The 27,806-nt window shown below is 39.0% G+C and overlaps 1 protein-coding gene across 1 annotated transcript; it reads left to right on the top strand.

Moving 5' to 3' along the window:
• The first annotated feature begins 920 nt into the window (after window positions 1–920).
• LOC139546987 (integrin beta-2-like) lies at window positions 921–27,783 on the top strand. The gene is made up of 16 exons (XM_071355999.1): window positions 921–1,027; window positions 12,206–12,254; window positions 12,356–12,453; window positions 13,566–13,770; window positions 14,323–14,493; window positions 14,735–14,976; window positions 15,347–15,505; window positions 15,730–15,825; window positions 16,046–16,135; window positions 16,390–16,524; window positions 22,691–22,884; window positions 23,145–23,377; window positions 23,505–23,724; window positions 24,041–24,252; window positions 24,524–24,690; window positions 26,647–27,783. The coding sequence occupies exons 2-16, from the start codon at window positions 12,209–12,211 to the stop codon at window positions 26,710–26,712; spliced, it is 2,334 nt and encodes a 777-aa protein (XP_071212100.1). The 5' UTR covers window positions 921–1,027; window positions 12,206–12,208; the 3' UTR covers window positions 26,713–27,783.
• The last annotated feature ends 23 nt before the right edge of the window (window positions 27,784–27,806 follow it).

Here is a 27,806-nt window from a genome sequence, read left to right as displayed (position 1 = left end):
ACAATAGTCAGTTCTACCCATAGTCTGACACAATAACATCCAGATAGCCTTGTTGCCACATTTTAACTTCCTCTTTCAGAATCATGTACTGTAGCATTTCAGTTTACATTTACTATGACTGGGATATGTGGTTGTCTTACCTCGCTACCTTAAAATGAATGCACTAACTGGACTTTGGATAAGAGAATCTGCTAAATGACAAAATGTCAAATGTAAATATACTTTGACAGAAGTTATGGCATGTTCAGCTTCTCTTGTTATGATGGAAAGTATCAGGAAATTCCACATGTGCTAAATTATGCTGAGACTCATTTTTTCACTTACAAATGTATGCCAAACAAACCATTGATCGCAAAGTTAAACAAACCATACAACTCTATGCACAAGGACTACTAAACAAACACGCCTTCCAGTTGTTCTATAGCTCACTCAAAGAGGAAGGTCATAAGGTCATAATTCTACATCCCTATTACACACATGCCTGAGATGGTTCATACCAAAGATGATCTATTATTATGAATATTAAAAAATGGGTGGTTCGAGCACCGAAAGCTGATTGGCTGAAAGCCGTGGGAAATCAGACCATACACCAGGGGTATGACAAAACATGTATTTTTACTGCACGGCTAAGGGTTGTGTCATAGAACAGCCCATAGCCGTGGTATATTGGCCATATACCACACCCCCTCGGGCCTTATTGCTTAATTATATTATACACTGTGTGTACAAAATATTTAGAACACCTTTCTAAGATTGAGTTGCAGTGGATTTAACAAGTGGCATCAGTAAGGGATTATAGCTTTCACCTGGGTTCACCTAGTCAGTCTATGGAAAGAGCAGGGGTTCTTTAATAGTGTTTTGTACACTTCCTCTATGTTCATACCATTTCCCTCCATAGCCTTCCTGTCATGTGGGTGGTTGTGTTTCACAAGCTAACTGACATTCACCTCAGTCAGTAAGCCGCATAGAGAACACACCCATGACAGTGAGTTGAGGGTTACGTAGGAGCTGCAGCACCTTGACTTTCGTGAGTAGCATCCTTACTGCTGTATATAAGATGTATGTTTGTTGATTCGTGTAAGGTCACTGGGCACAATAACCTTTTTATTGAGCCTACTTTATAACTGATTACTAAATGTATCAAATGGGACATTCTATCTTTAGGAAAAGCATACAGATACTAGTTTTTCATGTGTTAAACTAGAGTTGATCAAAGTAAAAAATAATGTGATTTTGTGGCATATCAGATCAACGATTTAGGTTCAGGATTTACAATTACCCGACTATAAGGATTTATATAAAATATATCAATCAAATGTATTTTTAAAGTCCTTTTGACCTCAGCAGATGTTACAAAGTGCTGTATAGAAACCCAGCCTAAAACCCCAAACAGCAAGCAATGCAGATGTAGAAATACTGTGGCTAGAAAAAACTCCCTAGAAAGACAGGAACCTACTATAGGAAGAAATCTAGAGAGGAACCAAGCTCTGTGGGGTGTAAAAGAGATAATCATTACACTTGAGCCATATACTGTATGATTATTCTATATACTACAGCACATATTTGGTTCTTTCTATAAAATCTGCCAATTTTTTAAATGTCATTACATTGAGATATAAGGGGGAATCATAGCTATATTCAATACAATTCACGAGTTGATTTAAAACCTATGTTTAATCCTTTATCGTGGTTGATGTCGTGATGGATTGGTCCAAAATCGTGTGACATAAACATCACTTTTCTGTCATCAAAAAGAAAGGAGGACCAAGGCCACTCTTCATATAATTAATTATATAATTAAAATGCCTTTATTTGTATGGCACGTTCAAAGGAAACAAAATGTTAAAACTCTGACGTGTTTCAGCGGCATGGCCTTTGTCATAGAGCACCTTCTGTCTACCAAAGTCTACTATTGTGTACCTTGGCAGGGCTTCTCTTCCTTCCTTTTGTATTACTTTTCTGTCCTTGCATTGTAAGTTGTCCTTATATCATATATTAAGCATTAATCAGTTAAATTAGACATTGAACTTGAAGCCTGTAATAATCCTGGATCTAGGTGTTTTTTGTATAGAGATCTCAGAAATGCAGTGTAACTATGTAACATTTGGTGTCTTCTTATATTACGGGGTGAAAACAGTTTTCATAGGCACACTAATTCAAAATAATAAATGCAATTGCAAAATCAAATGCCTCTAAATGAAAGATACTAAAACGTGCATCGATACTGTCATTAACGTGGTTCTTCAATAATTATGCATAATACTTATTGAATGCGCATTTGGTGTCCAGCTGATTTGTTACGCCTTGATATTTTCACATATCATCATCTAATCTATGAAGGAATTTCCCGAATGACAGTCAAGTGACGAACAGCTGTTGTTTTCATACGTTTCTTATTCCTCTGATTGGACAGTGAGTCAACTGTACGCAATTGTGTAGGATAAACTATTGTGCGACACCCAACGCTATTCCTATTAATTATTCTGGATATAATGACAACAAAATACATAGCCTAGAGGGCTAATTCACAATATGATCTGGTAATGAAATAACATGACAAATATATTTATTTTTCCATGTTGCACCTGCAATTAATTTTAAACAATACAAGGGGCTTGAAGAAGCCTACTTTAACTTGAATTTGGAGCTAAAAAATGTAAGTACTGGAATAGGCCTACCTTGTAAACCAGACATTTCCTCAACTTGGTGCTTGAACAGTTGTAGCCAATTTATAAGCTCCTGCTCCCTTATAATTAGCCAATATTTCATTTTTGATCCGTTTTTGTGAGAGATGGCCACTTTCATTTGTTTCCCGTCACTTCAATTGAAGGGTGTCGTGCGGTTATTATGAGGACGACAACAGGTAATGCTGGCTTCAACTTGGCTCTCCATACAAATCCTTCTATTGAAAAGGGAGCCTGGTTTATGGTCAATTTCTCATTATAAAAACAGCAATGGTGAGATTCAAATGGTGAGATTAAAGCTAGCGCAATTCATGGCTGTATTGTGTGCCTGTGTCGGCCACATAGGCGACAGAAAAATCGCCATACATGCAACAAACATAATATTTTGTCAGGCAATGTCCACATTATTCTCACATATTTTAGAATGAGGTAATAATTTGAATATTTTCGTTTCAACCCATTTTGAAATGTTTATCCCAATGTCACACTTTGGCCCATTCTTTTTTTTTAGAAAGACCTATTTACAGCTGACGTTGACCCAATGTTTAACTGTCATATGAGATCATTTCGTTGATTTATCAATACATATACAAATAAACATTTGCAAGAGGAACTAACATTGTGACTCTAATGCCATGTCTTTGGAGGAACAGAAAAAACTACTAAGCAATGATAAAAAGACTCTCGATGAACTATAAATGATGTAGAATATCATAAAATGACAGTAGCCATCCAATAGTATCACAAATGAAAGCTCACAGCCTGTTTTATCTGGATATTATTAGTTTCTCTATAGCCTAAAGTTGAGCATTTAATGTTTCTAATATTAACCCATTTAGTTGACACATATTTGTGGCGGATTACTCACCACTTACGAAATGATAGTGAGGCAAGAGAAGATCATGATTGCTCATGCCTTATAAGGAGAGGAGTGACTTGCTTAAGTACTGCTAGTTAACCATTTGAGAAGTGAGACATTTCACAAGAGTATGGGTCGTTCCAACTTAAAAATCAAAGGAAAGAGGATTTCAACACCCACCGTCTCACATTGTTCTAAAATAATTTCTGTAGTTAGTAACATATATGATTAGCATTCCTGAAACATTATTTTGTTTAAATATTATTTGATCTCTGAGAAATAAAGCTAATTTAAGCAAATATAGCCCAGAAGCCAAATGAGAAAATAAGCCAAATGATCAATTTTCATTTATAGGATTCAGATAATATTCAATACATGTAGTACCCAACATCCAATTTGGATCTTCCTACATTTAAGTATAAGTAAAACATGAGGAATCAAAAACAAATGGTCAAAAGCCACACACGGACCCCCTCACACCCCAACAACAATTATACAGTATCATTCTCTATGTCTGACAAGTAGTATGAAGCTGTGGCTTGGAGTATTGCTTATCCATACTATGTAATGTACTCCCTGTGAATCTGGTGATGTTTTTTCCCCTGATCAGAGAAATTAGTCATTGATGTCACTTCCATTATTTACCATAACATACCAGGTTCTGAGCACTAGATGACGCTGTTCCTGTTATACCACCACACTGTTATCCATTTTGCTGGTCTCTTGTGTTTATTAAATAGAGCACAACATTTACTTTACAATTTTGGGTAGAAAACCAGTAGATTTGGCTCATTATGAAAATGTATTGTGTGATCATCCTCACAATTCAAGCCAGTCCTACATGAAAGCAAATCAGTTTTGTTCTCTAGTGTACTGTATCTGGGGTGGCAGCATAGTGTCGTGTCTTTGACTATGCCAGATTAATTGCTATGACATGCTATTCTATAAAATAATTTCTCCGTAATTAATATTACCTGATTGAACTAATCATGTAAATATTCATTAACTAGAGAGGGACACCACAAAATAATATTTATAGAGCTGTTATTTTCCGAATAAACTCTTAAAGATTTAGTAATATTTTACTAAATAGCAGTCACATTAATCGTCATTTTATTCAGTCTCATCTGAAAGTGGTAAATCCTTTGTTATCTGCAAGAATCCTGGCTAACAAGTTGAATCAGCAATACAAAATTGGGTTTAATTATTTATTTACTAAATACCTAACTAATCACACAGAAACACACATACACAATTAAATCATAACTTGATCACAAATTACGTCATACAGAAAAACGTCCCTTGCGGGCGGAATAGATATGACAGCTTGTTACACAAAGGAAAGGGGGGGGCTGGGTTTTAGTGAAAGAGCGGGAGACTGGAACATAGGCGAAGCTGTGTTATCGTAAATACAGTATCTTATTCATTCTAAATTACCGCCCATTTGAAAAAGGAAAATGCAATAAATATTTACTCTGAGCTAAGCTTCAGTAGGTTGGTGCTAGATGGAAGACCGTATCGCCAACCCGAGTCCTCTGTCCTTTGAAGAATGTCTCTGGTGATCACTGGATACGTTGGAGTAACGTCGTGTGTAGTAGACGGGATACTCTGACTGTCCTTCCTAACCTACGTTTGTAGCAGCTGTTGCTAACTCAACGGCTAGGAGGTATCCCTTCTGTAGTGAATACGAGTTCAAAGTTCATACCATTCACAACCAAAGTCCATGCTGCTGTTGGCTTAGTTCTATAGTTATTATCTGAACCATTCTGACACCGGATCGTCATCCTAGTGTCCCCGGAACAGGAAGTTATATTTTTGTCAATGGCTTTTATAGTGGAGGGAGAGGGGTGTGTCTGAAAAGTTTATAACCCATGTCTCTTCACAGGGGCGGGCCCCTGGTTGAGCAGAAGCCAAGCTTATGAAAACACAAATCTCTCATTTGGAAGCTAAAATTACATTTAATCTCTTTCACAAATAATTTCATATTCAAACATTTGAATTAAACAACAATTCCATGTGAATCCGATACCTCTGACGTTTAGACTTTCCACAGTAGAGTTTTTGTCATTCTATCATTGATGAGAATGTGTCAGAGGGCAACCGAACTGACATAATATACCTTAAGTACCACCACATATGTTCAGTTGGTCGGATTACCAGAATATAGTTCATTTCCCCCCCAACTTCTGATGTTCTCAGAATCTCTATGTTAACCAATGGGTTTTCTTATGTCACATCAGTTATAGTAGGGAGAGGGAAAAGGGGGGAAAGAGGTATTTATGACTGTCATAAACCTACCCCCGGGCCAACGTCATGACAATAGCCTAGTGGTTAGAGTGTTGGACTAGTAAACAAAAGGTTGCAAGATCAAATCCCCAAGCTGACAAGGTAATAATCTGTCATTCTGCCCCTGAACAAGGCAGTTAACCCACTGTTCCTAGGCTGTCATTGAAAATAAGAATTTGTTCTTAATGTTCTTAACTGACTTGCCTAGTTAAATAAAATAAAAATGTAATCTAATACCTTTGGAATTTAGGCCTTGTAATATAAGGAGTTGAATCTTTTGCCATGTTTGGATGAATGTTTCATTTGCTGATGATCACATACTTTTCATGGGTCAATCAAGCTGCCATCTGGCATTATAGTTCTATAGGCGGAACATCTATATTGTGAGCTTATCTTGTCCTCTTCTGAAGGATTTACCATAGAAGTACATATGCAGTGCCTGTGGATGTTGACTCTTAATTTGACATATATTTATTGAATATTATCTGAATCCTGTAACATGACCAATTTGGGTGCAATTAATTAGCTTAATTTCTCAGAGATAAAATAATATTTCAACAACGTAATGTTTCAGGAATGCCAATCTTACCTGTTTCTAAGTAAAGAAACAATTACAGATCAATCTGAGATGGTGGATGTCATGGATTAATGTAATGCTAGAATGACTCGTATGGGCCAATTTCCCAGAACCAGATCAAACCTATTCCTGTATTAAGAGTACTCTCAGTGGAGATTCTACATTGAGCATAGTTTTCAGCCCCATACAGTGCCTTGCAAAATAATTAATCCCCTTTGGCGTTTTCCTATTTTGTTGCATTACAACCTGTAATTGAAGTAGATTTTTATTTGGATTTCATGTCATGGACATACACAAAATAGTCCAAATTGGTGAAGTAACATGAAATACATTACTTGTTTAAAAAAATTCAAAAGAATTAGAACTGAAAAGTGATGCATGCATATGTATTCACCCCTTTGCAATGAAGCCCCGAAATAAGATCTGGTGCAACCAATTACCTTCAGAAGTCACATAATTAGTTAAATAAAGTCCACCTGTGTGCAATCTAAGTGTCACATGATCTCAGTATATATACACCTGTTCTGAAAGGCCCCAGAGTCTGCAACACCACTAAGCAAGCGTCACCATGAAGACCAAGGAGCTCTCCAAACAGGTCAAGGACAAAGTTGTGGAGAAATACAGATCAGGGTTTGGTTATAAAATAATATCTGAAACTTTGAACATGCCACAGAGCACCATTAAATCCATTATTAAAAAATTGGAAAAATATGGCACCACAACAAACCTCCCATGAGCGGGCTGCCGACCAAAACTCACGGACCAGGCAAGGAGGTCATTAATCAGAGAGGCAAGAAAGAGACCAAAGATAACCCTGAAGGAGCTGCAAAGCTTCACAGCGGAGATTGGAGTATCTGTCCATAGGACCACTTTAAGCCGTACACTCCACAGAGCTGGGCTTATGAAAGAGTAGGCAGAAAAAAAGCCATTGCTTAAAGAAAAAAATAAGCAAACATGTTTGGTGTTTGCCAAAAGATGTGTGGGAGACTCCCCAAACATATGGAAGAAGGTACTCTGGTCAGATGAGACTAAAATTGAGCTTTTTGGCCATCAAGGAAAACGCTATGTCTGGTGCAAACCCAACACCCAACACCTCTCATCACCCCGAGAACACCATCCCCACAGTGAAGCATGGTGGTGGCAGCATCATGCTGTGGGGATATTTTTCATCGGCAGGGACTGGGAAACTGGTCAGAATTTAAGGAATGATGGATGGCACTAAATACTGGGAAATTCTTGAGGGGAACCTGTTTGAGTCTTCCAGAGATTTGAGACTGGGATGGAGTTGCAATCTACTGCAGAGATAGCCTGCAGAGTTCTGTCATACTATCCAGGTCTGTGCCCAAACAATTTGAGTTTCTACTTTTAAAAATCCACCTTTCCAGAAACAAGTCTCCCACCGTTGCCGCTTGCTATAGACCACCTTCTGCCCCCAGCTGTGCCCTGGATACCATATGTGAATTGATTGCCCCCCATCTATCGTCAGAGCTTGTGCTGTTAGGTGACCTAAACTGGGACATGCTTAACACCCTGGCCATCCTACAATCTAAGCTAGATGCCCTCAGTTTCACACAAATTATCAATGAACCTACCAGGTACACCCCCAAATCCGTAAACACAGGCACCCTCATAGATATCATCGTAACCAACCTGCCCTCCAAATACACCTCTGCTGTCTTCAACCAGGAACTCAGCGATCACTGCCTCATTGCCTGCGTCCGTAATGGGTCAGCGGTCAAACGACCACCCCTCATCACTGTCAAATGCTCCCTAAAACACTTCAGCGAGCAGGCCTTTCTAATCGACCTGGCCTGGGTATCCTGGAAGGATATTGACCTCATTCCATCAGTAGAGGATGCCTGGTTATTCTTTAAAAGTGCTTTCCTCGTCATCTTAAATAAGCATGCCACATTCAATTTTTTTTTTACCAGGAACAGATATAGCCCTTGGTTCACTCCAGACCTGACTGCCCTTGACCAGCACAAAAACATCCTGTGGCGTACTGCATTAGCATCAAATAGCCCCCGTGATATGTAACTTTTTAGGGAGGTTCGGAACCAATATCTGTAAATAGCCCATCCAACTACCTATTTATTTATTTTTGCTCCTTTGCACTCCAGTATCTCTACTTGCACGTTCATCTTCTTTACATCTATTACTCCAGTGATTCATTTGCTGAATTGTAATTATTTTGCCACTATGGCCTGTTTATTGCCTTACCTCCCTTATCTTACCTAATTTGCACACACTGTATATAGACTTTTCTATTGTGTTATTGACTGTATATTTGTTAACTCTGTGTTGTTGTTTGTGTCGCACTGCTTTGCTTTATCTTGGACAGGTCGCAGTTGTAAATGAGAACTTGTTCTCAACTGGCCTACCTGGTTAAATAAAGGTGAAAAATATATAAAAAAAGGTCCACCTTCCAGCAGGACAATGACCCTAAGCATACTGCTAAAGCAACACTCGGGTGGTTTAAGGGGAAACATTTAAATGTCTTGGAATGGCCTAGTCAAAGCCCAGACCGCAATCCAATTGAGAATCTGTGGTATGACTTAAAGATTGCTGCACACCAGCAGGAACCCATCCAACTTGAAGGAGCTGGAGCAGTTTTGCCTTGAAGAATGGGCAAAAATCCCAGTGGCTAGATGTGCCAAGCTTATAGTGACATACACCAAGAGACTTGCAGCTGTATTTGCTGCAAAAGGTGGCTCTACAAAGTATTGACTTGGGGGGGTGAATAGTTATGCACGCTCCAGCTTTCAGTATTCTTGTCTTATTTCTTGTTTGTTTCACAAGAATCTTGCATCTTCAAAGTGGTAGGCATGTGTAAATCAAATGATACAAACCCCCCAAAAATCTATTTTAATTCCAGGTTGTAAGGTAACAAAATAGGAAAAATGCCAAGGGGGAAGAATACTTTCGCAAGCCACTATATGTCTATGTAGATTCATATGTATTGTATGATTGTCCTCCAATAACCAACAAGCTAGCTATACCTCACTGGGTGTTTTATTTTTATAGTTTCTTTGTTCTTAGGTACCCACCTGGATAAATAATAGTAATTCATCATTTACAGTGCCTTCAGAAAGTGTTCATCCCATTGACTTAGTCCAGATTTTGTTGTGTTACAGCCTGAATTCAAAATGGATTAAATGTATTTTTTCCCACCCATCTACACACAATACCTTTATAATGACAAAGTGAAAACATGTTTCTAGAAATGTTTGTAAATGTATTGAAAATGGAATACAAAAATGCTAATTTACATAAGTATTCACACCCCTGAGTCAATACTTTGTAGAAGCACCTTTGACAGTGATTACAGCTGGGAGTCTTTCTGGTTAAGTCTATAAGAGCTTCCCATACCTGGATTTGTGCAACATTTGCTCATTATTCCTTTTAAAATTCTTCAAGCTCTGTCGAATTGGTTGTTGACCATTGCTAGACAACCATTTTCAGGTCTTACCATAGATTTTCAAGTACATTTAAGTCAAAACTGTAACTCGGCTTTCAGGAAGATTCACTGTTTTCTTGGTAAACAATTCCAGTGTAGATTTGGCTTTGTGTTTTAGGTCATTGTCCTTCTGAAAGAATTCATCTCCCAGTGTCTGGTGGAAAGCAGACTGAACCCGGTTTTCCTCTAGGATTTTGCCTGTGCTTAGCTCCATTCCATAATGTATTTTCCCTGACATATTCCCCAGTCCTTAATTATTACACACATACCCATAACATGATGCAGCCACCACTATGCTTGAAAATATGGAGCGTGGTACTCAGTAATGTGTTCTATTGGATTTGCCTCAAACATAACTTTTTTTTTCCTGAATACAAAATGTTAATTGCTTTGCCACATTTTTGGCAGTATTACTTTAGTGCCTTGTTGCATGTTTTGGAATATTTGTATTCTGTGCATGCTTCCTTCTTTTCACTCTGTCAATTAGGTTAGTATTTTGGAGTAACTTCAATGTTGTTGATCCATCCTCAGTTTTCTCCTATCATAGCCATTTAACTCTGTAACTGTTTTAATGTCGCCATTTGCCTCATGTTGAAATCCCTGAGTGGTTTCCTTCCTCTCTGGCCACTGAGTTAGGAAGGACACCTGCATATTTGTAGTGGCTAAGGGTGTTGATACACCATCCAAAGCGTAATTAATAACTTCACCATACTCAAACGGATATTCAATGTCTGTTTGTTTTTTTACCCATCTACCAATAGTTGCCTTTCTTTGCGAGGCATTGGAAAACCTCCCTGGTCGTCGTGGTTGAATTTGTTTTTGAAATTCACTGTTCGACTGAGACCTTACATGTAATTGTACGTGTGGGTTACAGAGATGAGGTAGTTATTCTAAAATCATGTTAAACACTATTGCAAACAGAGTGAGTCCAAAGTTTAATCCATTGTACATTCAGGCTGTAACAGCAGCTATGCTTTGGAACGATCGTTTTATCTCCTTTAGTCTCTCCATTCATATTAGTGGATTTGTCTATGTATATTAGTTCCGTATACAAACCCTCTATCTGTCACGTTCCTGACCTGTTTTTCCTTTTTCTTGTATTTATTTAGTTGGTCAGGGCGTGAGTTGGGGTGGGTTGTCTATGTGTTATTTTCTATGTTGGGGTTTTGTGTTCGGCCTGGTATGATTCTCAATCAGAGGCAGCTGTCAATCGTTGTCCCTGATTGAGAATCATACTTAGGCAGCCGGGGTTCACGTGGGTGTTTGTTCTTGTGTCAGTGTTTCGCCACACAGGACTGTCACGGTAGTTATTTTGTATCGCATATTGTTTATGTTAATTATTAAATCACTATGGAAACTAACCACTCTGCGTATTGGTCCGATCCTTCTCGACTTACGACTGCCGTTACACTATCTGTGTTGCTCACTAATTTCCATTATAGCAGCCCAATGACAGAAAGTGGAACTATAGATTCCTCTATGAGAAAAGATTAAGTGTCATTTAAGCAAAATTGATATTTAAAGTAATGAATTCACAAAACACAGTGTATAACCATGCACCAACTTCAACGCTGTAATGGTGTGATGCCGTGAGTCCACAAAAACAAGTAACTATGGAAATAGTAGTCTCCATTGCCACAAACAGAACGAGCACATAATCATTATAACCAGTGCTAATAAATACCAGAGCCATATATTTAAAGAGTTACTTAAGTCCAACTTTTAGAGTTTGAAATATTGCTTTAATTCTAGACACCCGTTTTTGTGCTAGCTCTACAGAAATGAAAATATGAAGCATATAACTTTGATATCCTGCGTGTGCTTTTCCCTGTGGATGTATTTTACATTTCCTCTTTTTGGAATTTGCACAGCAAACACTTACTTGGAACAATTTATTATGATCTTGACTGCAAGGAGTTTTGATTGAAGATACTGTAGATTAACAACAAGCACTGTCGGTGTGAATGTTTGTGAAAGTTTCCAGGCCTGGCGATACTGTGGTGGCTATTGTTGACGTTCTCTTTTTTTCTTCATTTCTTTAACTCTGAACTTCTAATGGATCCATCTCAGTTTTATTAAGTTCAACTGCCCTAAAAAAGTGAGACTGTTGATCACATCCACCCAGATTGTTTTTGCTCAGACAGAGCATTGGCCATATAATGTGCATCAGATTGTAATGGTGTTGGAGCTCTTAAAGTGTATGTTTATCTACAGCGCATGCATCTTTTACTGGTCCTTGAATGGTCAAAGATATATCACTGGATCTAATAGGTGTGCCTGTAATAGTCTTCGACATGGTCAAGGTTGATGGACTGACGGCTGTTCCCTCTTTCTGTCACCAGGAAATGTATAAGTGTGTGTCTCTCCTGCTCCTGCTGATGGGCAGAGGTGGTAAGTTTTTACAGTCATCAAATCCCCTCTTGATATTGAAAAGTCTCACAATGACAAAATGAGAGTCATCCTGTGTGTGTGTGTGTGTGTGTTTACCCTAGTTCTCTCCCAGGAAGTGGAAGTATGTTCCAAAACGGTGATCAACTCCTGCAGCGACTGCATTAGATCAGGAGCGTACTGCACGTGGTGCAAACAACTGGTGAGGAGCACAAATATGTGTGATAGTAGTGCTAAAACTAGAGACGTAAATTACGAGAGTAAGGTGTGGGCCCAAATGCTGACACCTTTGTGAGTTCCCACGTATGTATAAAAGCTGTGTGGGTACACTAGGTGTCAGTGGTGGAAAAAGTACCCAATTGTCATACTTGAGTAAAAGTAAAGATACATTACCTTAATAGAAAATGACTGAAGTAAAAGTGAAAGTCACCCAGTAAAATATTACTTGAGTAAAAGTCTAAAGGAATTTGGTTTAAAATATACTTAAGTATAAAAAGTACATGTAATTGGTCAAATATACTTAAGTATAAAAAGTACATGTAATTGGTCAAATATACTTAAGTATCAAAAGTAAAAGTATAAATTATTTCAAATTCCTTATGTTAAGCATACCAGATGGCACTCAGACATCATTGACAAATTTGTTTTTAGTGAGTCCGCCAGATAGGAGGCAGTAAGGGTGACTCGGGATGTTCTCTTGATAAGTGTGTGAATTGGACCATTTTCTCATCCTTCTAAGCATTTAAAATGTAATGAGTACTTTTGGGTGTCAGGGAAAATGTATGGAGTAAAAAGTACAATATTTTCTTTAGGAATGTAGTGAATAAAAGCAAAAGTTGTCCAAAATATGAATAGTTAAGTACAGAAGCCACCAAATAATGACTTATGTATTACTTGAAATTATTTGTACTTAATTACTTTACACCGCTGCTAGGTGCTAGCATTATGCATTTGGCTGTCTATGTAAAGCGGTGTATGCAAACAGAACTGAGAATATGCATGAAGGTGTTAAGCCACAGTATGTGGGTTGGTGTGCTAGCATATGCATGTGAAGAGCACATTTAATTTCCATCATTTGAATAATAGTCATTTACATCTAAATGTGTAACTGTGCACAAGGACAGTCAACTGCAACAACGTTTACAGAGAATGGGCAACTGAAGAACAAGTACAATTGTGAGTTACAGGATAGTTTGTTGATAGTCTGATAGAGCGTCTACAGACATGGTTGACATATCTAAGGGCCCTAACCATTCAAAATGAATCCAAACACACTTATTTTAAATCCAGAGTTTATGTTTGTCCCATTCCCAGAACTTCACCAAGCCAGGTGAGCAAGAAGCAGCTCGCTGTGACACCCGGGCTCAGCTAGAAGAGAGGGGCTGCAAGGAAAAAGACATCATATCCCCCCAGAATACCCTTACTGTGACTAAGAACACCGCCCTGTCCACCGATGCATTTGTCAAGGACGAACCCATCCAGCTGCGTCCTCAGGAGGTCAGTCTGAAGCTCAGACCAGGTGGGTGTTCTCAAAATGGCCAAATTGGGTTTTTCTTCTTCTTCAGTGGAGTTTAACGGTGGATGGCTTCCAATGTTACCGGTGCATTACTGCCCAAACTGGGTTCTAAGATGACTGCCATGTTTTGAAAATGGATAAAATCATGTAGTTGGATGAAGGACTAAAAGCCTGTTTTAGCATGGGCAGCGCCATTATAGACTTTCAGCATTTTGAAGTAGTCAACTGGGTGGGTACTTCCTATGGGTTAAGGAAGGATCACAGAATTACATCCAGGTCACCACCAGGGATCTGCCAATTAATTACACTCCTCAGCAATCATTCCATAACTCCATGTGGCAGTAAATACCTAACCTTGGCTTTATGCCCTCTGTCCAATTCTATGGCTGGAACATATTAAAAGTAGCCCTAAGTAATCAAACAGAATGAAATCATCTTAAAATAGCAAATAAATAACCTACATTTCATCATATCACATTATCATCATGTGCTTTGACTTTACACAGTTTTATGTGCTTGAGATTTCAGTTTTCACCTTGATTTTGCTTTGTTCAGGGCTGCCTCGGACGTTCAAGCTGGACTTTCGAAGAGTGGAGGGCTATCCTGTTGATCTCTACTACCTGATGGATCTCTCCTACTCCATGGAGGACGATCTGAGGAGCATCAAGACTCTGGGAAACGAGCTCTTTAAAGCTCTGCAAGGCATCACAAAACAAGGGCGAATAGGTGATATCATCAAATATTATTTGACTCTTTTATTTGCATTTGGTTTAGCATACCTTGGGTGCCAGGTTGGTGAGATTTACCCTTTTGGGACGTTTCTATTAATTCCATTCCAACAGCAGAGCTAAAGTATTTCAAATGATTTGAAATAGTATTTGAACCAAGGTCTGTCTCAGCCTCAATTCCTAGTCTATCTATGAGTGTCCATGAATCTTATTTTTAGAACCTTTATCTTTTGCTGCAGGCTTCGGCTCTTTCGTAGACAAGACTGTCCTGCCTTTCACTAACACCAACCCAGAGAAGCTGAAGAAGCCATGCGCCGAAAAGGAGAAGTTCTGTCAACCTGCCTTTGGCTACAGGCATGTTCTTAGCATGACAGAGAACGAAGCTGACTTTAATAAGGAGGTAGACAAGCAGCGCATCTCTGGGAACTTGGACTCCCCTGAAGGGACGCTGGACGCCATCATGCAGGCTGCAGTATGTGGGGTAAGAGTAGTCTAATCCCACAGGGCAAAAATTGGTTGAACCAACATACTGACATTGAACATCAATATAATGTTTGCTTAGCCTATTGTCAAAGCAGCATAGTGTATCATAGATAAGTACATACTGTAGATAGATGGGGAGGTAGTCCACTTCTGTAACACCAATCTCTTTTTGCTGTCTTCAGACACAACACTCCCTCACACATGATAGGCTGAACATAGCACTGCATGAGGCTTGCATGCGGGAACAGTAGATAAAGTGACTCACACTTCCTCTGTGAGTGTGACACCAAAAAACTCCAATGTGGGATGTAGACTTTTTCGCATCTTTTCCATCCATTTTACATGAAGCCTCCAATTGTTTTCCACAGGACAGGATTGGCTGGAGGAATAGTAGCACTCGGCTAATCGTCCTGACCACCGATGATGGCTTCCACATGGCAGGGGATGGCAAGCTGGCTGGCATACTGGAGCCCAACGACGAGCGATGTTACATGGACAACAAGTTGTACACTAAGAGCAATGACATGGTATGTGATGGTGACATGGGACACATTCAGATCAATATGATTGGTCCTCAACCAAGACTTTGATATACTGTACTGGATATGAAAAATACCATAAGAGAATATAAAAAATACGTAATGAATGCAACAGCATCACTGGACTGAACTAAAACCTGTATATTCCAACCCTTTTGGTACTAAACAATTACATTGTTGAGGTTGTACAAGTTAAGTGTCTCTGTATGTAGGACTACCCATCTGTTGGTCAAGTGGCTACACAGTTAGAGAAGAACAACATTCAGCCAATCTTTGCTGTGACGAAGAACATGGAGAATGTATACAGGGTATGTGGACTCTTTCGTTCTATCTTTCGATCTTTTTTTCTTCCTCAGTTTTTCTATTGTTATAAACGCCAACATATGTAATGCAGTAACTTATTAATACTGCCAACTCTCACAGTACGCATGACCCCCCCCCCCCCCCCCAACAAAAAAATACTCTGTTGAGGGAAAATGTACTTGATTCGATTGTGATGTGTTGTTGTCTCGCCTAACTATCTTCCAGGAACTCAGTAGAATGATCCCCAAGTCTGAGGTGGGAGTATTGTCAGAGGACTCCAAAAATGTTGTTGAATTGATCCAAGCTGCCTACAATGTAAGACATTTACAATATTTGTTTAATTCTTATTCAGATATTTATAATTTTTTCTTATTCATTTAACAAATTTCTTTAAAAAAAAGATGGTACTCCAATAACTATGTGTTTAATGTGTAGAACCTTACTTGATTTCTATCATAAACCTCTAGTATCTCTAGTAATAAAGTGTCAGTTTGGATTTGCTTGGGATGTTTTATTTCTGGTGATTTAGCATTGGTGTCAACTCTGAGACGGTTTTGTGTCTGACACAGAGGCTCTCCTCCAAAGTGACGGTGACTCATGATGCTCTCCCTGACAATGTGAGAGTCACTTACACTCCACTCTGTCCTGGAGGGGGACCCGCAGGGGACCAGGGGGTCTGTGATAACGTCAAAGTACGAGATTTGGTAAGAGCTCAGAAGTAAAAGACTATCACATACCAAAAAATGATATGGTAACACTTGATAATAACTGAAGTATTAATCAACTATTGACAAAACAGTAAAATGTATTTCATTTTTTGTAAACACTTATGTACATTTCTAGTAATTATAAGCAATATAATAAACAGAATGGCTAATTAGTGACATTTATTATAAAGTGTTATACTTTGGTATTTGGAATTTTATTAGGATCCCCATTAGCTGTTGCAAAATCAGCAGCTACTCTTCCTGGGGTCCACACAAAACATGAAACATGACATAATACAGAACATTAATAGACAAGAACAGATCAAGTACAGAACTACATCAATTTAAAAAAAAGCACACGTAGCCTACATATCAATGCATACACACAAACTATCGAGGTCATATAGGGGAGAGGCGTTGTGCCGTGAAGTGTTGCTTTATATGGTTTTTGAAACCAGGTTTGCTGTTCATTTGAGCAATATGAGATGGAACGGAGTTCCATGCAATAATGGCTCTATACAACTCTGTACTCTGTTGTTCTGGATTTGGGGACTGTGAAAAGACCCCTGGTGGCATGTTTGGTGGGGTAAGTGTGTGTTTCAGAGCTGTGTGTAAGTTGACTATGCAACAAAACATAGATTTTCAACATATTAATGTTTCTTCTAAAAAGAGGAAGTGATGCAGTCAGTCTCTCCTCAACTCACAGCCAAGAGAGACTGGTACAGTATGCATAGTATTTATATCAGCTCTCTGATTACAATGAAAAGCAAGACGTGCCGCTCTGTTCTGGGCCAGCTGCAGCTTAACTACGTCTTTCCTTGCAGCACTCGACCACACGACTGGACAATAATCAAGATAAGACAAAACTAGAGACTGCAGGACTTGCTTTTTGGAGTGTGGTGTAAAAAAAAGCTGCACATCTCTTTATTACTGACAGACCTCTCCCCATCTTTACAACCATTGAATCTTTATGTTTTACCATGACAGATTACAATCTAAGGTAACACTAAGTAATTTAGTCTCCTCAACTGGTTCAACAGCCACCCCATTCATTACCAGTTTCAGGTGAGGTTTAGAACTTAGGGAATGATTTGTACCAAAAACAATTCTCTTAGTTTAAGAGATGTTCAGGATCAGTTTATTACTGTACCCCCCCCCCCCCCCCCCCCCCATTCCAAAACAGACTGCAACTCTTTGTTAAGGGTTTCAGTGACTTCATTAGCTGTGGTTGCTGATGCGTATATGGTTGAATCCTCAGCATACATGGACACACATGCTTTGTTTAATGCATGTGGCAGTTCATTGGTAAAAATATAATAGAGTAGAGGGCCTAGAGAGCTGCCCTGTGGTACACCACACTTTACATGTTTGACATTAGAGAAGCTTCCATTAAAGAAAACCCGTTGAGTTCTATTAGATAGATAGCTCTGAATCCACAATATGGCAGAGGTTAAAAAGCCATAACACATACAGTACCAGTCAAAAGTTTAGACACAGCTACTCATTGAAGGGTTTTTCTTTATTTTTACTATTTTATACATTGTAGAATAATAATGAAGACATCAAAACTATGAAATAACACATATGGAATCATGTAGTAACCAAAAAAGGGTTAAACAAACCAAATATATTTTAGATTTTCGATTCTTCAAAGTAGCCACCCTTTGACTTGATTCAGCTTTACACACTCTTGGCATTCTCTTAACCAGCTTCACCTGGAATGCTTTTCCAACAGTCTTGAAGGAGTTCCCACATATGCTGAGCACTTGTTGGCTGCTTTTACTTCACTCTGCGGTGCGGTCCAACTCATCCCAAACTATCTCAATTGGGTTAACGTCGGGTGATTGTGGAGGCCAGGTCATCTGATGCAGCACTCCATCACTCTCCTTCTTAATCAAATAGCTCTTACACAGCCTGGAGGTGTGTTGGGTCATTGTCGTGTTGAAAAACAAATGATATAGTAGTCCCACTCAGCGCAAACCAGATGGGATGGCGTATAGCTGCAGAATTCTGTGGAAGCCATGCTGGTTAAGTGTGCCTTGAATACTAAATAAATCACAGACAGTGTCACCAGCATAGCACCATCACACCTCCTCCTCCATGCTTCATGGTGGGAACCACACATGGGGAGATCATCCGTTCACCTACTCTGTGTCTCACAAAGACATGGCAGTTGGAACCAAAAATCTCACATTTGGACTCATCAGAACAAAGGACAGATTTCCACCAGTCTAATGTCCACTGCTCGTGTTTCTTGGCCCAAGGAAGTCTCTTCTTATTATTGCTGTCCTTTAGTAGTGGTTTCTTTGCAGCAATTCGACCATGAAGATCTGATTCACACAGTCTCCTGTGAATAGTTGATGTTGAGATGTGTCTGTTACTTGAACTCTGTGAAGGATTTATTTGGGCTCCAATTTCTAACTCTAATGAACTTATCCTCTGCAGCAGAGGTAATTCTGAGTCTTCCTTTCCTGTGGCGGTTCTCATGAGAGCCAGTTTCATCATAGCGCTGGATGGTTTTTGCGACTGCACTTGAAGAAACTTTCAAAGTTCCTGAAATTTTACGGATTGACTGAAGTAGTGATGGACTGTTGTTTCTCTTTGCTTATTTGAGCTGTTCTTGCCATAATATGGACTTGGTCTTTTATCAAATAGGGCGATATTCTATATACCACAACTACCTTGTCACACCACAATAGTTTGGCTCAAATGCATTAAGAAGGAAAGAAATTAACATTTATCAAGGCACACCTGTTATTTGAAATTCATTCCAGGTGACTACCTCATGAAGCTGGTTGAGAGAATGCCAAGAGTGTGCAAAGCTGTCATCAAGGCCAAGGTTGGCTACTTGTCACGCCCTGGCCTTAGTATTCTTTGTTTTCTTTATTATTTTAGTTAGGTCAGGGTGTGACATGGGGTATGTTTGTGTTTTGGGTGTTTATTATGGTAAAGGGGGTGTTGGTTTTAGTGTATGGGTTTGTGTTGAGTGTATGTGTCTAGGATTGTCTATGGTTGAGTGTAGGTGTTTAGGAAAGTCTATGGTTACCTGATTTGGTTCTCAATCAGAGACAGCTGGTTATTGTTGTCTCTGATTGGGAGCCATATTTAAGGTAGCCATAGGCTTTAGGTGTTTGTGGGTAATTGTCTATGTTTGAACGTTTGTAGCCTGTGTGTGTGTGCACAACGTTTATAGCTTCACGGTCGTTTGTTTAGTTTATGTATAGTGTTCGTTTCATGTTTTCTCTCTTCTGAATAAAAGAAGATGTTCTTTTCACGCGCTGCGCCTTGGTCCTCACTCTCTTCAGTAGACGATCGTGACACTACTTTGAAGAATCTCATATATAAAATATATTTTGATTTATTTAACATTTTTGGTTACTACATGATTCCGTGTGTGTTATTTCATAGTTTTGATGCCTTCATTATTATTCTACAATGTAAAAAATAGTCAAAATAAAGAAAAACCCTTGAATGAATAGGTGTGTCCGAACTTTTGACTGGTACTGTATGTTTTTTCAACAACAGGTTATGGTCAATATTATCAAAGGCTGCACTGAAATCTAACAGTACAGCTCCCAGAATCTTCTTATTATCAATTTCTTTCAACCAATCATCAGTCATTTGTGTCAGTGCAGTACATGTTGAATGCCCTTCTCTATAAGCATGCTGAAAGTTTGTTGTTTATTTGTTTACAGAGAAATAGCATTGTATTTGGTCAAACACAATTCTTTCAAATTGTTTGCTCAGAGCTGGCAGCAAACTGATAGGTCTGCTGTTTCAACCAGTAAAGGCCGCTTTACCACTCTTGGGTAGCGAAATTACATTGGCTTCCCTCCAGGCCTGAGGACAAAGACTTTCCTGTAGGCTCAGATGAAAGACATGACAGATATGAGTGGCTATAGAGTCAGCTACCATCCTCAGTAGCTTTCCAGCTAAGTTATCAATGCCAGGAGGTTTGTCATTGTTGATCGATAACAATCATTTTTCACCTCTCCCACACTAACTTTACAAAATTCAAACTTGCAATGCTTTTCTTTCATAGTTTTTTTTATGCATGAATACAATGGCTCACTGTTCGTTGTTGGCATTTCCTGCCTAAGTTTGCACACGTTACTACATGTAATGAAGTAATCATTAAAATAATTGGTGAGTAAGCCATCTGATTCGATGAAAGATGGAATTGAATTTGTTTTACTGCCCATAATTTCATTTAAAGTACTTCAATGTTTTTTTCCATCATTCTTTATATCATTGATCTTGGTTTTATAATACAGTTTCTTTTTCTTATTTTTTTTGTTTAGTCACATCATTTCTCAATTTGCAGTAAGTCAGCCAGTCAGATGTGCAGCCAGACTTATTAGCCACTCCTTTTGCCCCATCTCTTTCAACCACACAGTTTTTCAATTCCTCATCAATCCATGGAGCCTTAACAGTTCCAACAGTCAGTTTCTTAACAGGTGCATGTTTATGAATAATTGGAAGAAGCAATTTCATAAATTCATCAGTTGCAGCATCTGGATGCTCCTCATAAATCACATCAGACCAACACATATTTTTAACATCATCCACATAAGAGTCACAGTAAAATATTTTGTATGATCTTATACAATATTTTTTTACACTCTTACACACTATTTTAGGCCCATTTAGTTAACTGCAGCCCGACACCGGTACACCTATGACAACATCCAGCTCAAGTGCAGGGCGCAAAATTCAAAATCTATTTTTTTTAAATATTTAACTTTCACACATTAACAAGTCCAATACAGCATTTGAAAGATAAACATCTTGTGAATCCAGCCAACATGTCCGATTTTTTTTACAGAGAAAACACCACATATATTTATGTTAGCTCACCACCAAATAAAAAAGAGGACAGACATTTTTCATAGCACAAGTAGGATGCAAGTAGCATGCACAAGCCAACCTAACTAACCTAGAACCAACCTAAATAACCTAGAAAAAACTACCTCAGATGACAGTCCTATAACATGTTACACAATAAATCTATGTTTTGTTCAAAAAATGTGCATATTTTAGCTATAAATCAGTTTTACATTACTGCTACCATCATAGCTACAGTCAGAAATCGCACGGGAGTAGCCAGAGAAAATACAGACACCAACGTCAACTACTAATTACACATCATAAAACATTTCAGAAAAATATATGGTGGATAGCTAATGAAAGAGAAAGATCTTGTGAATACAGCCAATATTTCCGATTTTTGAAGTGTTTTACAGCGAAAACACAATATATCGTTATATTAGCTTACTACAATAGCTAGCACACAGCAGCATTGATTCTAGTCAAACGGTAGCGATAGCACAGTTCGACAGATATATGAAAAAGCATCCCAAATTGGGTCCTTATCTTTGTTGATCTTCCATCAGAATGTTCTCCAAGGGGTCCTTTGTTCAGAACCGTCTTTATTTGGATCCAGAACGAACGATTTCCCTCTTGAATTAGCAAGCACACTGGCCGTGCGGCGCTAACCTCTCCTTCTTGACAAAATTCTTGCGTCGCATCACGTCTAAAGTCCAGAATAAATTTCAATAATATAATTAAACTATATTGAAAAAAACATACTTTAGGATGATATTGTGACATGTATCAAATAAAATCGAAGCCAGAGATCATATTCACCTTTAACGAGGGTTTTCCAGGAGCCGAGTCCAGGTCCAACTTCGCGCCCAGGAAAAAAAATAAAGTGCGCACATCTCACTCCAAGAGGTTGTGTTCAATACCAGGACGAGATAATCAAGTCATTTCTGCTCTCACTTCCGCATGACACCCAGGGGAAGGCGTATGACGTGTTTCTACAGTCCTAAGTGACATGCCCTTTTATAGACAAGCTCTTGAAGAGAGACATCGATTTTGGAAATCTCACTTCCGGATAGGAAATGGGCTGTAAAAAGAGTTCTGTTCCACTTAGAGAAATAATTCAAACGGTTTTAGAAACTAGAGACTGTTTTCTATCCAATAGTAATAATAATATGCATATTGTACGAGCAAGAATTGAGTAAGAGGCCGTTTGAAAATGGGCACCTTTTTCCAGTTTTTCAATACAGCCATAACAAGTTAAATGATAATAAATAGCAAAAAAACATTATCCAAACACATACCACAAATTTACTCATTGCGTCTCCTGAATTCCTCTCAGGTGTCTTTCAACGTAACAGTGACGGCAGATGAATGTATAGACAGGGAGATGTCTTTTCTGATTGGCCCATTGGGCATAAAAGACAAGCTGAAGGTGAGCTTGTCGACTCGCTGCGAGTGTGAATGTGATGACCCCAAGGAGGAGGAACACAAGGACTGCAACAGGAAGGGCAAAGTCAACTGTGGCATGTGCAGGTAAGGCAGGCATTGGCTGGGATATAAAACAAATAGCATGTGTTTTTGTTTTACAATATTTTCCAATTTTGTTGATATAGTCCATATTGAATCCAATATATGATGCATGATTTCCCCTTCATCCTCCTAGAAGTGCATTGAGTCACCTGTAAAACTAAGGGACTTCTGAGAAACATGGATTGATATGATCCATCTATTTTAAATGTAAAGTCTTCACAAGCAATCAGTACAGTAGGCTATTTCCTCCCAACTCTGTGCAGTTGCAAAGCCGGCTTCGTGGGTCAGAGGTGCGAGTGCTCCATTGGGGAGAAGGACGAGAGCTCTCTGAGGGCGGCATGCCGGAAGGACAACGGCACGGAGTGCGAAGGACGAGGGGACTGTGTGTGTGGCATTTGCCAGTGCTATGCCCTAAAAGGCAGCAGCACCTACTACGGCACGCACTGCGAGTGTGAAAACGAGAGCTGCGAGAAGTTTCAGAACAAACTGTGTGGAGGTATAACAATAGAAAGAACACCTGTCATCTGTTAATGACAGTCTCATTATGACTGTGGGTACACATGTGAAGTACTAAAACAATACAAAGAGGAATTCTGACGTAAAATCACGTCTCTGTGTTGAAGGGAACGGGAAATGCCGTTGTAAAAATTGCGAATGCAACCCCGGGTACGAGGGCACCGCCTGCCAATGCAAGAAGTCGGACGAGCAGTGTCGCACACCAAGCGGGAGTGTGTGCAGCGGCAGGGGCACATGCCAGTGTAACCAGTGCAAGTGTATCGAGGGCTACCAGCGGCCCTTCTGTCTGACTTGTCCCGCCTGCCAGACTCCCTGTATAACCAAGGGGTAAGACGGCCTGGGCCCACCTTTTTCACTCACTCAACCACTGTCTTCACTGGCCCCTTTAGGTAATGTTGTTGGATCCATCGTGTACATGTTAAATTGCATCACAACCATAAGACAAACAAAGATGGTTACCATTGACCGTAAAGAATGACTGGTAGAATAGAATGTAGCACTTAAAAATATAATTTCTGCGTGTTGTCATCTTACTCAAAACGAGGGTTTTTTGAACCAAAGCATGTGTTGAAGTCCTTAAGGGAGAAGACAAAATGTTGAGCAAGGAATTTTTCCACTCTCTACCTCGTTCTTCTATTTTCAGGAAGTGCATCGAGTGTCTGGGCTTTCAGACAGGCCCGTTCAGTAAGAACTGCTCCCAGACCTGTAAGAGTATTAATGAATTTGAGATGGTGGAGACATTGCCACCTGGTAAGCCTTGTGACGTGAGGGATGTGGAGAACTGTCGGGTGTTCTTTACCATTAAACAGTTGGATGGAGAGGACAAATACACCGCCCAGATACTAAAGACCAGAGGTAAGAGACGTATGTCTTGTTCAACTAAAAAGTATCCCCATGTTACCTTCATTGCCCACAGAAAACAGAAATGTCTGCTGGGGTTTTAATTGACTGACCACGTTGTTTGATGGGCATCAAGATAAAGCCTCCAAGTCATACTGAAAGCATCTGAATCACAGTGTCCGAGAGATGTTTGCTACCAAATGTTTTCACAGTAAACGTAACATGCTATAGCCTCCAGGACTGCCTAAAAATGTATGGTTGTTAATGTCTGTCATAAATGTTTTAGAGTGTCCGGAGTTGCCAAACATCTACGCCATCATTGGAGGCTCCATTGCGGCCGTGGCCCTGATCGGCTTAGTGATCCTGCTCATCATCAAAGCCCTCTTCTACTTGAATGACTTGAAGGAGTTCCGCAGGTTTGAGAATGAGCAGAAGAAAGGAAAGTGGATGCCGGTGAGTGACATTTGCTACTTCATAGAAATCATCACTTTGGCCCAGATTTATTATTCCCTTTTTATGCGCTTTTCTCTCTATGTGTATTCTGACAAAGAACTTAAGCATGAGAATAACATACTATTCACCCACTATTAGTTTGAAGTGGAGCTTGAATAAATGAATATGTGACCTTGAATTAATTCCCTAATAATTCTACCACCTTTACGCGCGAGGAAACCATGAATAAGATCTAGCGAACCTACCAGTTGAAATAGCACCATTTTCCATGCACTGTAATGTACAACTTTGTAAGGTCTATTGATAAGAGCGATGTAAATTAGTAATCCATTTGGAGAAGGGGATTGTAAATACGCATAGCAATTGTTTTAGATGATTTTTCCTTATGATCCCTGGACACTAATGTGAAACCAGCCATATGGAAGCAAACTGAAAATCATATCAACATGACATGTACTGCACAGTGAAATGGGATATAAATAGCAGTGCCGATCAGAATTCTGATTGTGTACCCTTATAATATGTGTGCATGACATTTGGAGACCCAAGCTATAGGCTTATGTAGGGTCGAACCTGCCGAATTGATGTATGCCCCTGTTTCCCAACTCGGTAGTGGGGACCCCAAAGGGTGCAATGCTTGATGATTACTTGATTATTTGAATCAGCTGTGTAGTGCTATGACAAAAAAACTAAATGTGCACCCTTTGGAGTCCAGAGGACCGAGTTTGGGAAACGCTGATGTATGCATGCCCAGGCTTTTCTCCATTTTTTATTTTACAATTTGTATCATGTTAAATATTAGCCACTATCGGTAGCCACTGTCAGTAATACCCACATACATGTATTTTTGCATCATTCCATTCCGTTTACCTTCCTTTCCCCTCTCATGTCCTTGTAAATTGTTCTTGAGGGTCGCTAGCATTAGTGGATCATCTTAGGCCAACGTTGTGTAATAATTTAGGACATTTAGCCTATTTGAATCATTATGGAACTCAGACCACAGGTACTGTAGCAGGTTAAACCTGGAGCCTGGCGCATATTTCTCAACAACTGGACCGTTGTCATACAGTTCCATGATTAGTGAGAATTAGGGTAGATTTATAGGATTATTGTTCATCCCTTTTTGTACTTTTTTCCACATTCCAATATTTATTGGATTGAACTTGAATATGGTAACTTTCAGAAGGAATCAAACCACTGTATTTTCTGTACAGTATTTTGTGCGTAAATGCTTTCCAAGTTTTTTTTAAGGATTCATACATACTTTCCTAACCCAAAAATGTGCCTAAATAATCTACAAGACCAGAGTCTTTTTTTAAATCTACCAGTTGGTGCTGAAACGGAGACGAATATGCATAGATGGCTTTCTTTCATTGACCCTTATATTCTGAACCCGTTCTCGCAATATATTCTATTGAGTCTGTCGACAAAATTTTAATTAAAGGTGCATCATATTTAAAGGAATGGCTTAAGACAAAAGTACTGAAAACCCCATTGAATGAAAACTCCAAGAGGAAATATGTTGGCCGCAAGCGGGATGGTTTACAGTGGTTGAATTAAATGTATTCAGAGTGAGCAAAGTAGCCACACCTGCTGAGCGTGTTACTCGACTAAATAAGGTAAATCTGAATACCAAATACTGAGAAGTGCCTAGGAAAGGTATGCGTAGGAAAGGCATAAATTCTTAATTGGGATCGGGCCCTTTGAGAATAGATAGAGCTGCACAGCAGTGGTCTCCAGAACCCGTGGAGACTTGTTTATAAAGCGCTTTTGCAAGATTGGATCAGTAACTGTGCGTAAGTCGAAATCCATGCCAATGTTGTGATTTGCTATAAATGTATGGCTGGCAAAGACAGAAGCTATTTAAAACAAGACACCACATTTATCACTCCAGATATCTGAGTTCCATACAGTACTGATTTTTCATCATATGTAATTTACTATCCCTCTCAATAGGGAGACAATCCACTATTCATGAACGCGACCACCACCGTGGCTAACCCTACCTTCACTGGAGAATAAGATCGGTGACATCAGCCGGCCCAGACAATCAAGTCGGATTCAAATGCATGTACATTTATTGTTTCTGTTTAAAAAAAAATATTCTTCCTCCATTTATACGTTGGTGTACAAATAGTATTTTTTTATGTGTTCCAAGACTGAACTCAGAAATGATCATGCACTGATTGGAAAAAACTGCTGCAATGTTGCTACAGGGCCCTTCCACCTAAAAAAGACCAAGAAAGAGGATTTTGACACCCACCGTCTCAGATTGTTCTGAAATTGTTTCTGTTAACATTAGCATTCCTGCAACATTATTTTGTTGGAACAATATTTGATCTCTGAGAAATGATGCTAATTTATTGCACTAAATTGGCCATTTTAATTTATAGGATTCATATAATATTCAATAATTATAGTACCTAACATCCGATTTGGACCAAACTTTTTCTAACAATGGGTAAGACATGAGGAATCAAAAGAAGTGGTCAAAAGCCATTCACGGACCCCCCACACCCCACCCCAACAACGAGTATATAGTGTCAGTTCTCTATGTTCGACAAGTAGTATGGACATGTGGCTATTAGTATTGTTTCTTCATCCAATGTAATGTATTCTCAATGAATTGAGTGATGTTTTTTTTTCCCCTGTTCAGAGAAATTAGTCATTGAAGTTCTTGGGTACTACATCCTGACCACTAAATGGTGCTGTTCCTGCTATTTGGGGATAATGTATTAATGATTTTCTTACCCTGTAAGCAGTCTATGGACCAAGTATGACAGCAACCCATTCTTTGGTTTTGTTTACCTTGCCACTGTTTCAAATGCTAACTTTTTCGAATTTGTGTCACAAATCCAATGCAAGTTAATGGTACCTATATTAGGATAATTCACGCTTTATATCCAAATCATCCTAAAGTTTCAAAAAATGTATTGTGTAACTCAATGATATTACTTACGGCAAGTATTTGTGTAGCTTGTATTTACTTATCTACAATGTACCGTGACTCTACATATCCTATGGGGAAATATTGTGTAAAGCAGCAAATGATCACTGATATTTTTCATTACAAATAAAACTCTTTCTTGATTTGATGGACTCCAGCTCATGATTCA

The sequence above is a fragment of the Salvelinus alpinus genome, chromosome 20 (assembly GCF_045679555.1).
Source record: "Salvelinus alpinus chromosome 20, SLU_Salpinus.1, whole genome shotgun sequence".
Taxonomy (NCBI): Eukaryota; Metazoa; Chordata; class Actinopteri; order Salmoniformes; family Salmonidae; genus Salvelinus; species Salvelinus alpinus.
The sequence above is the reverse complement of the archived record's forward strand: the minus strand, read 5'-3'. Positions and strand labels throughout refer to the sequence as shown.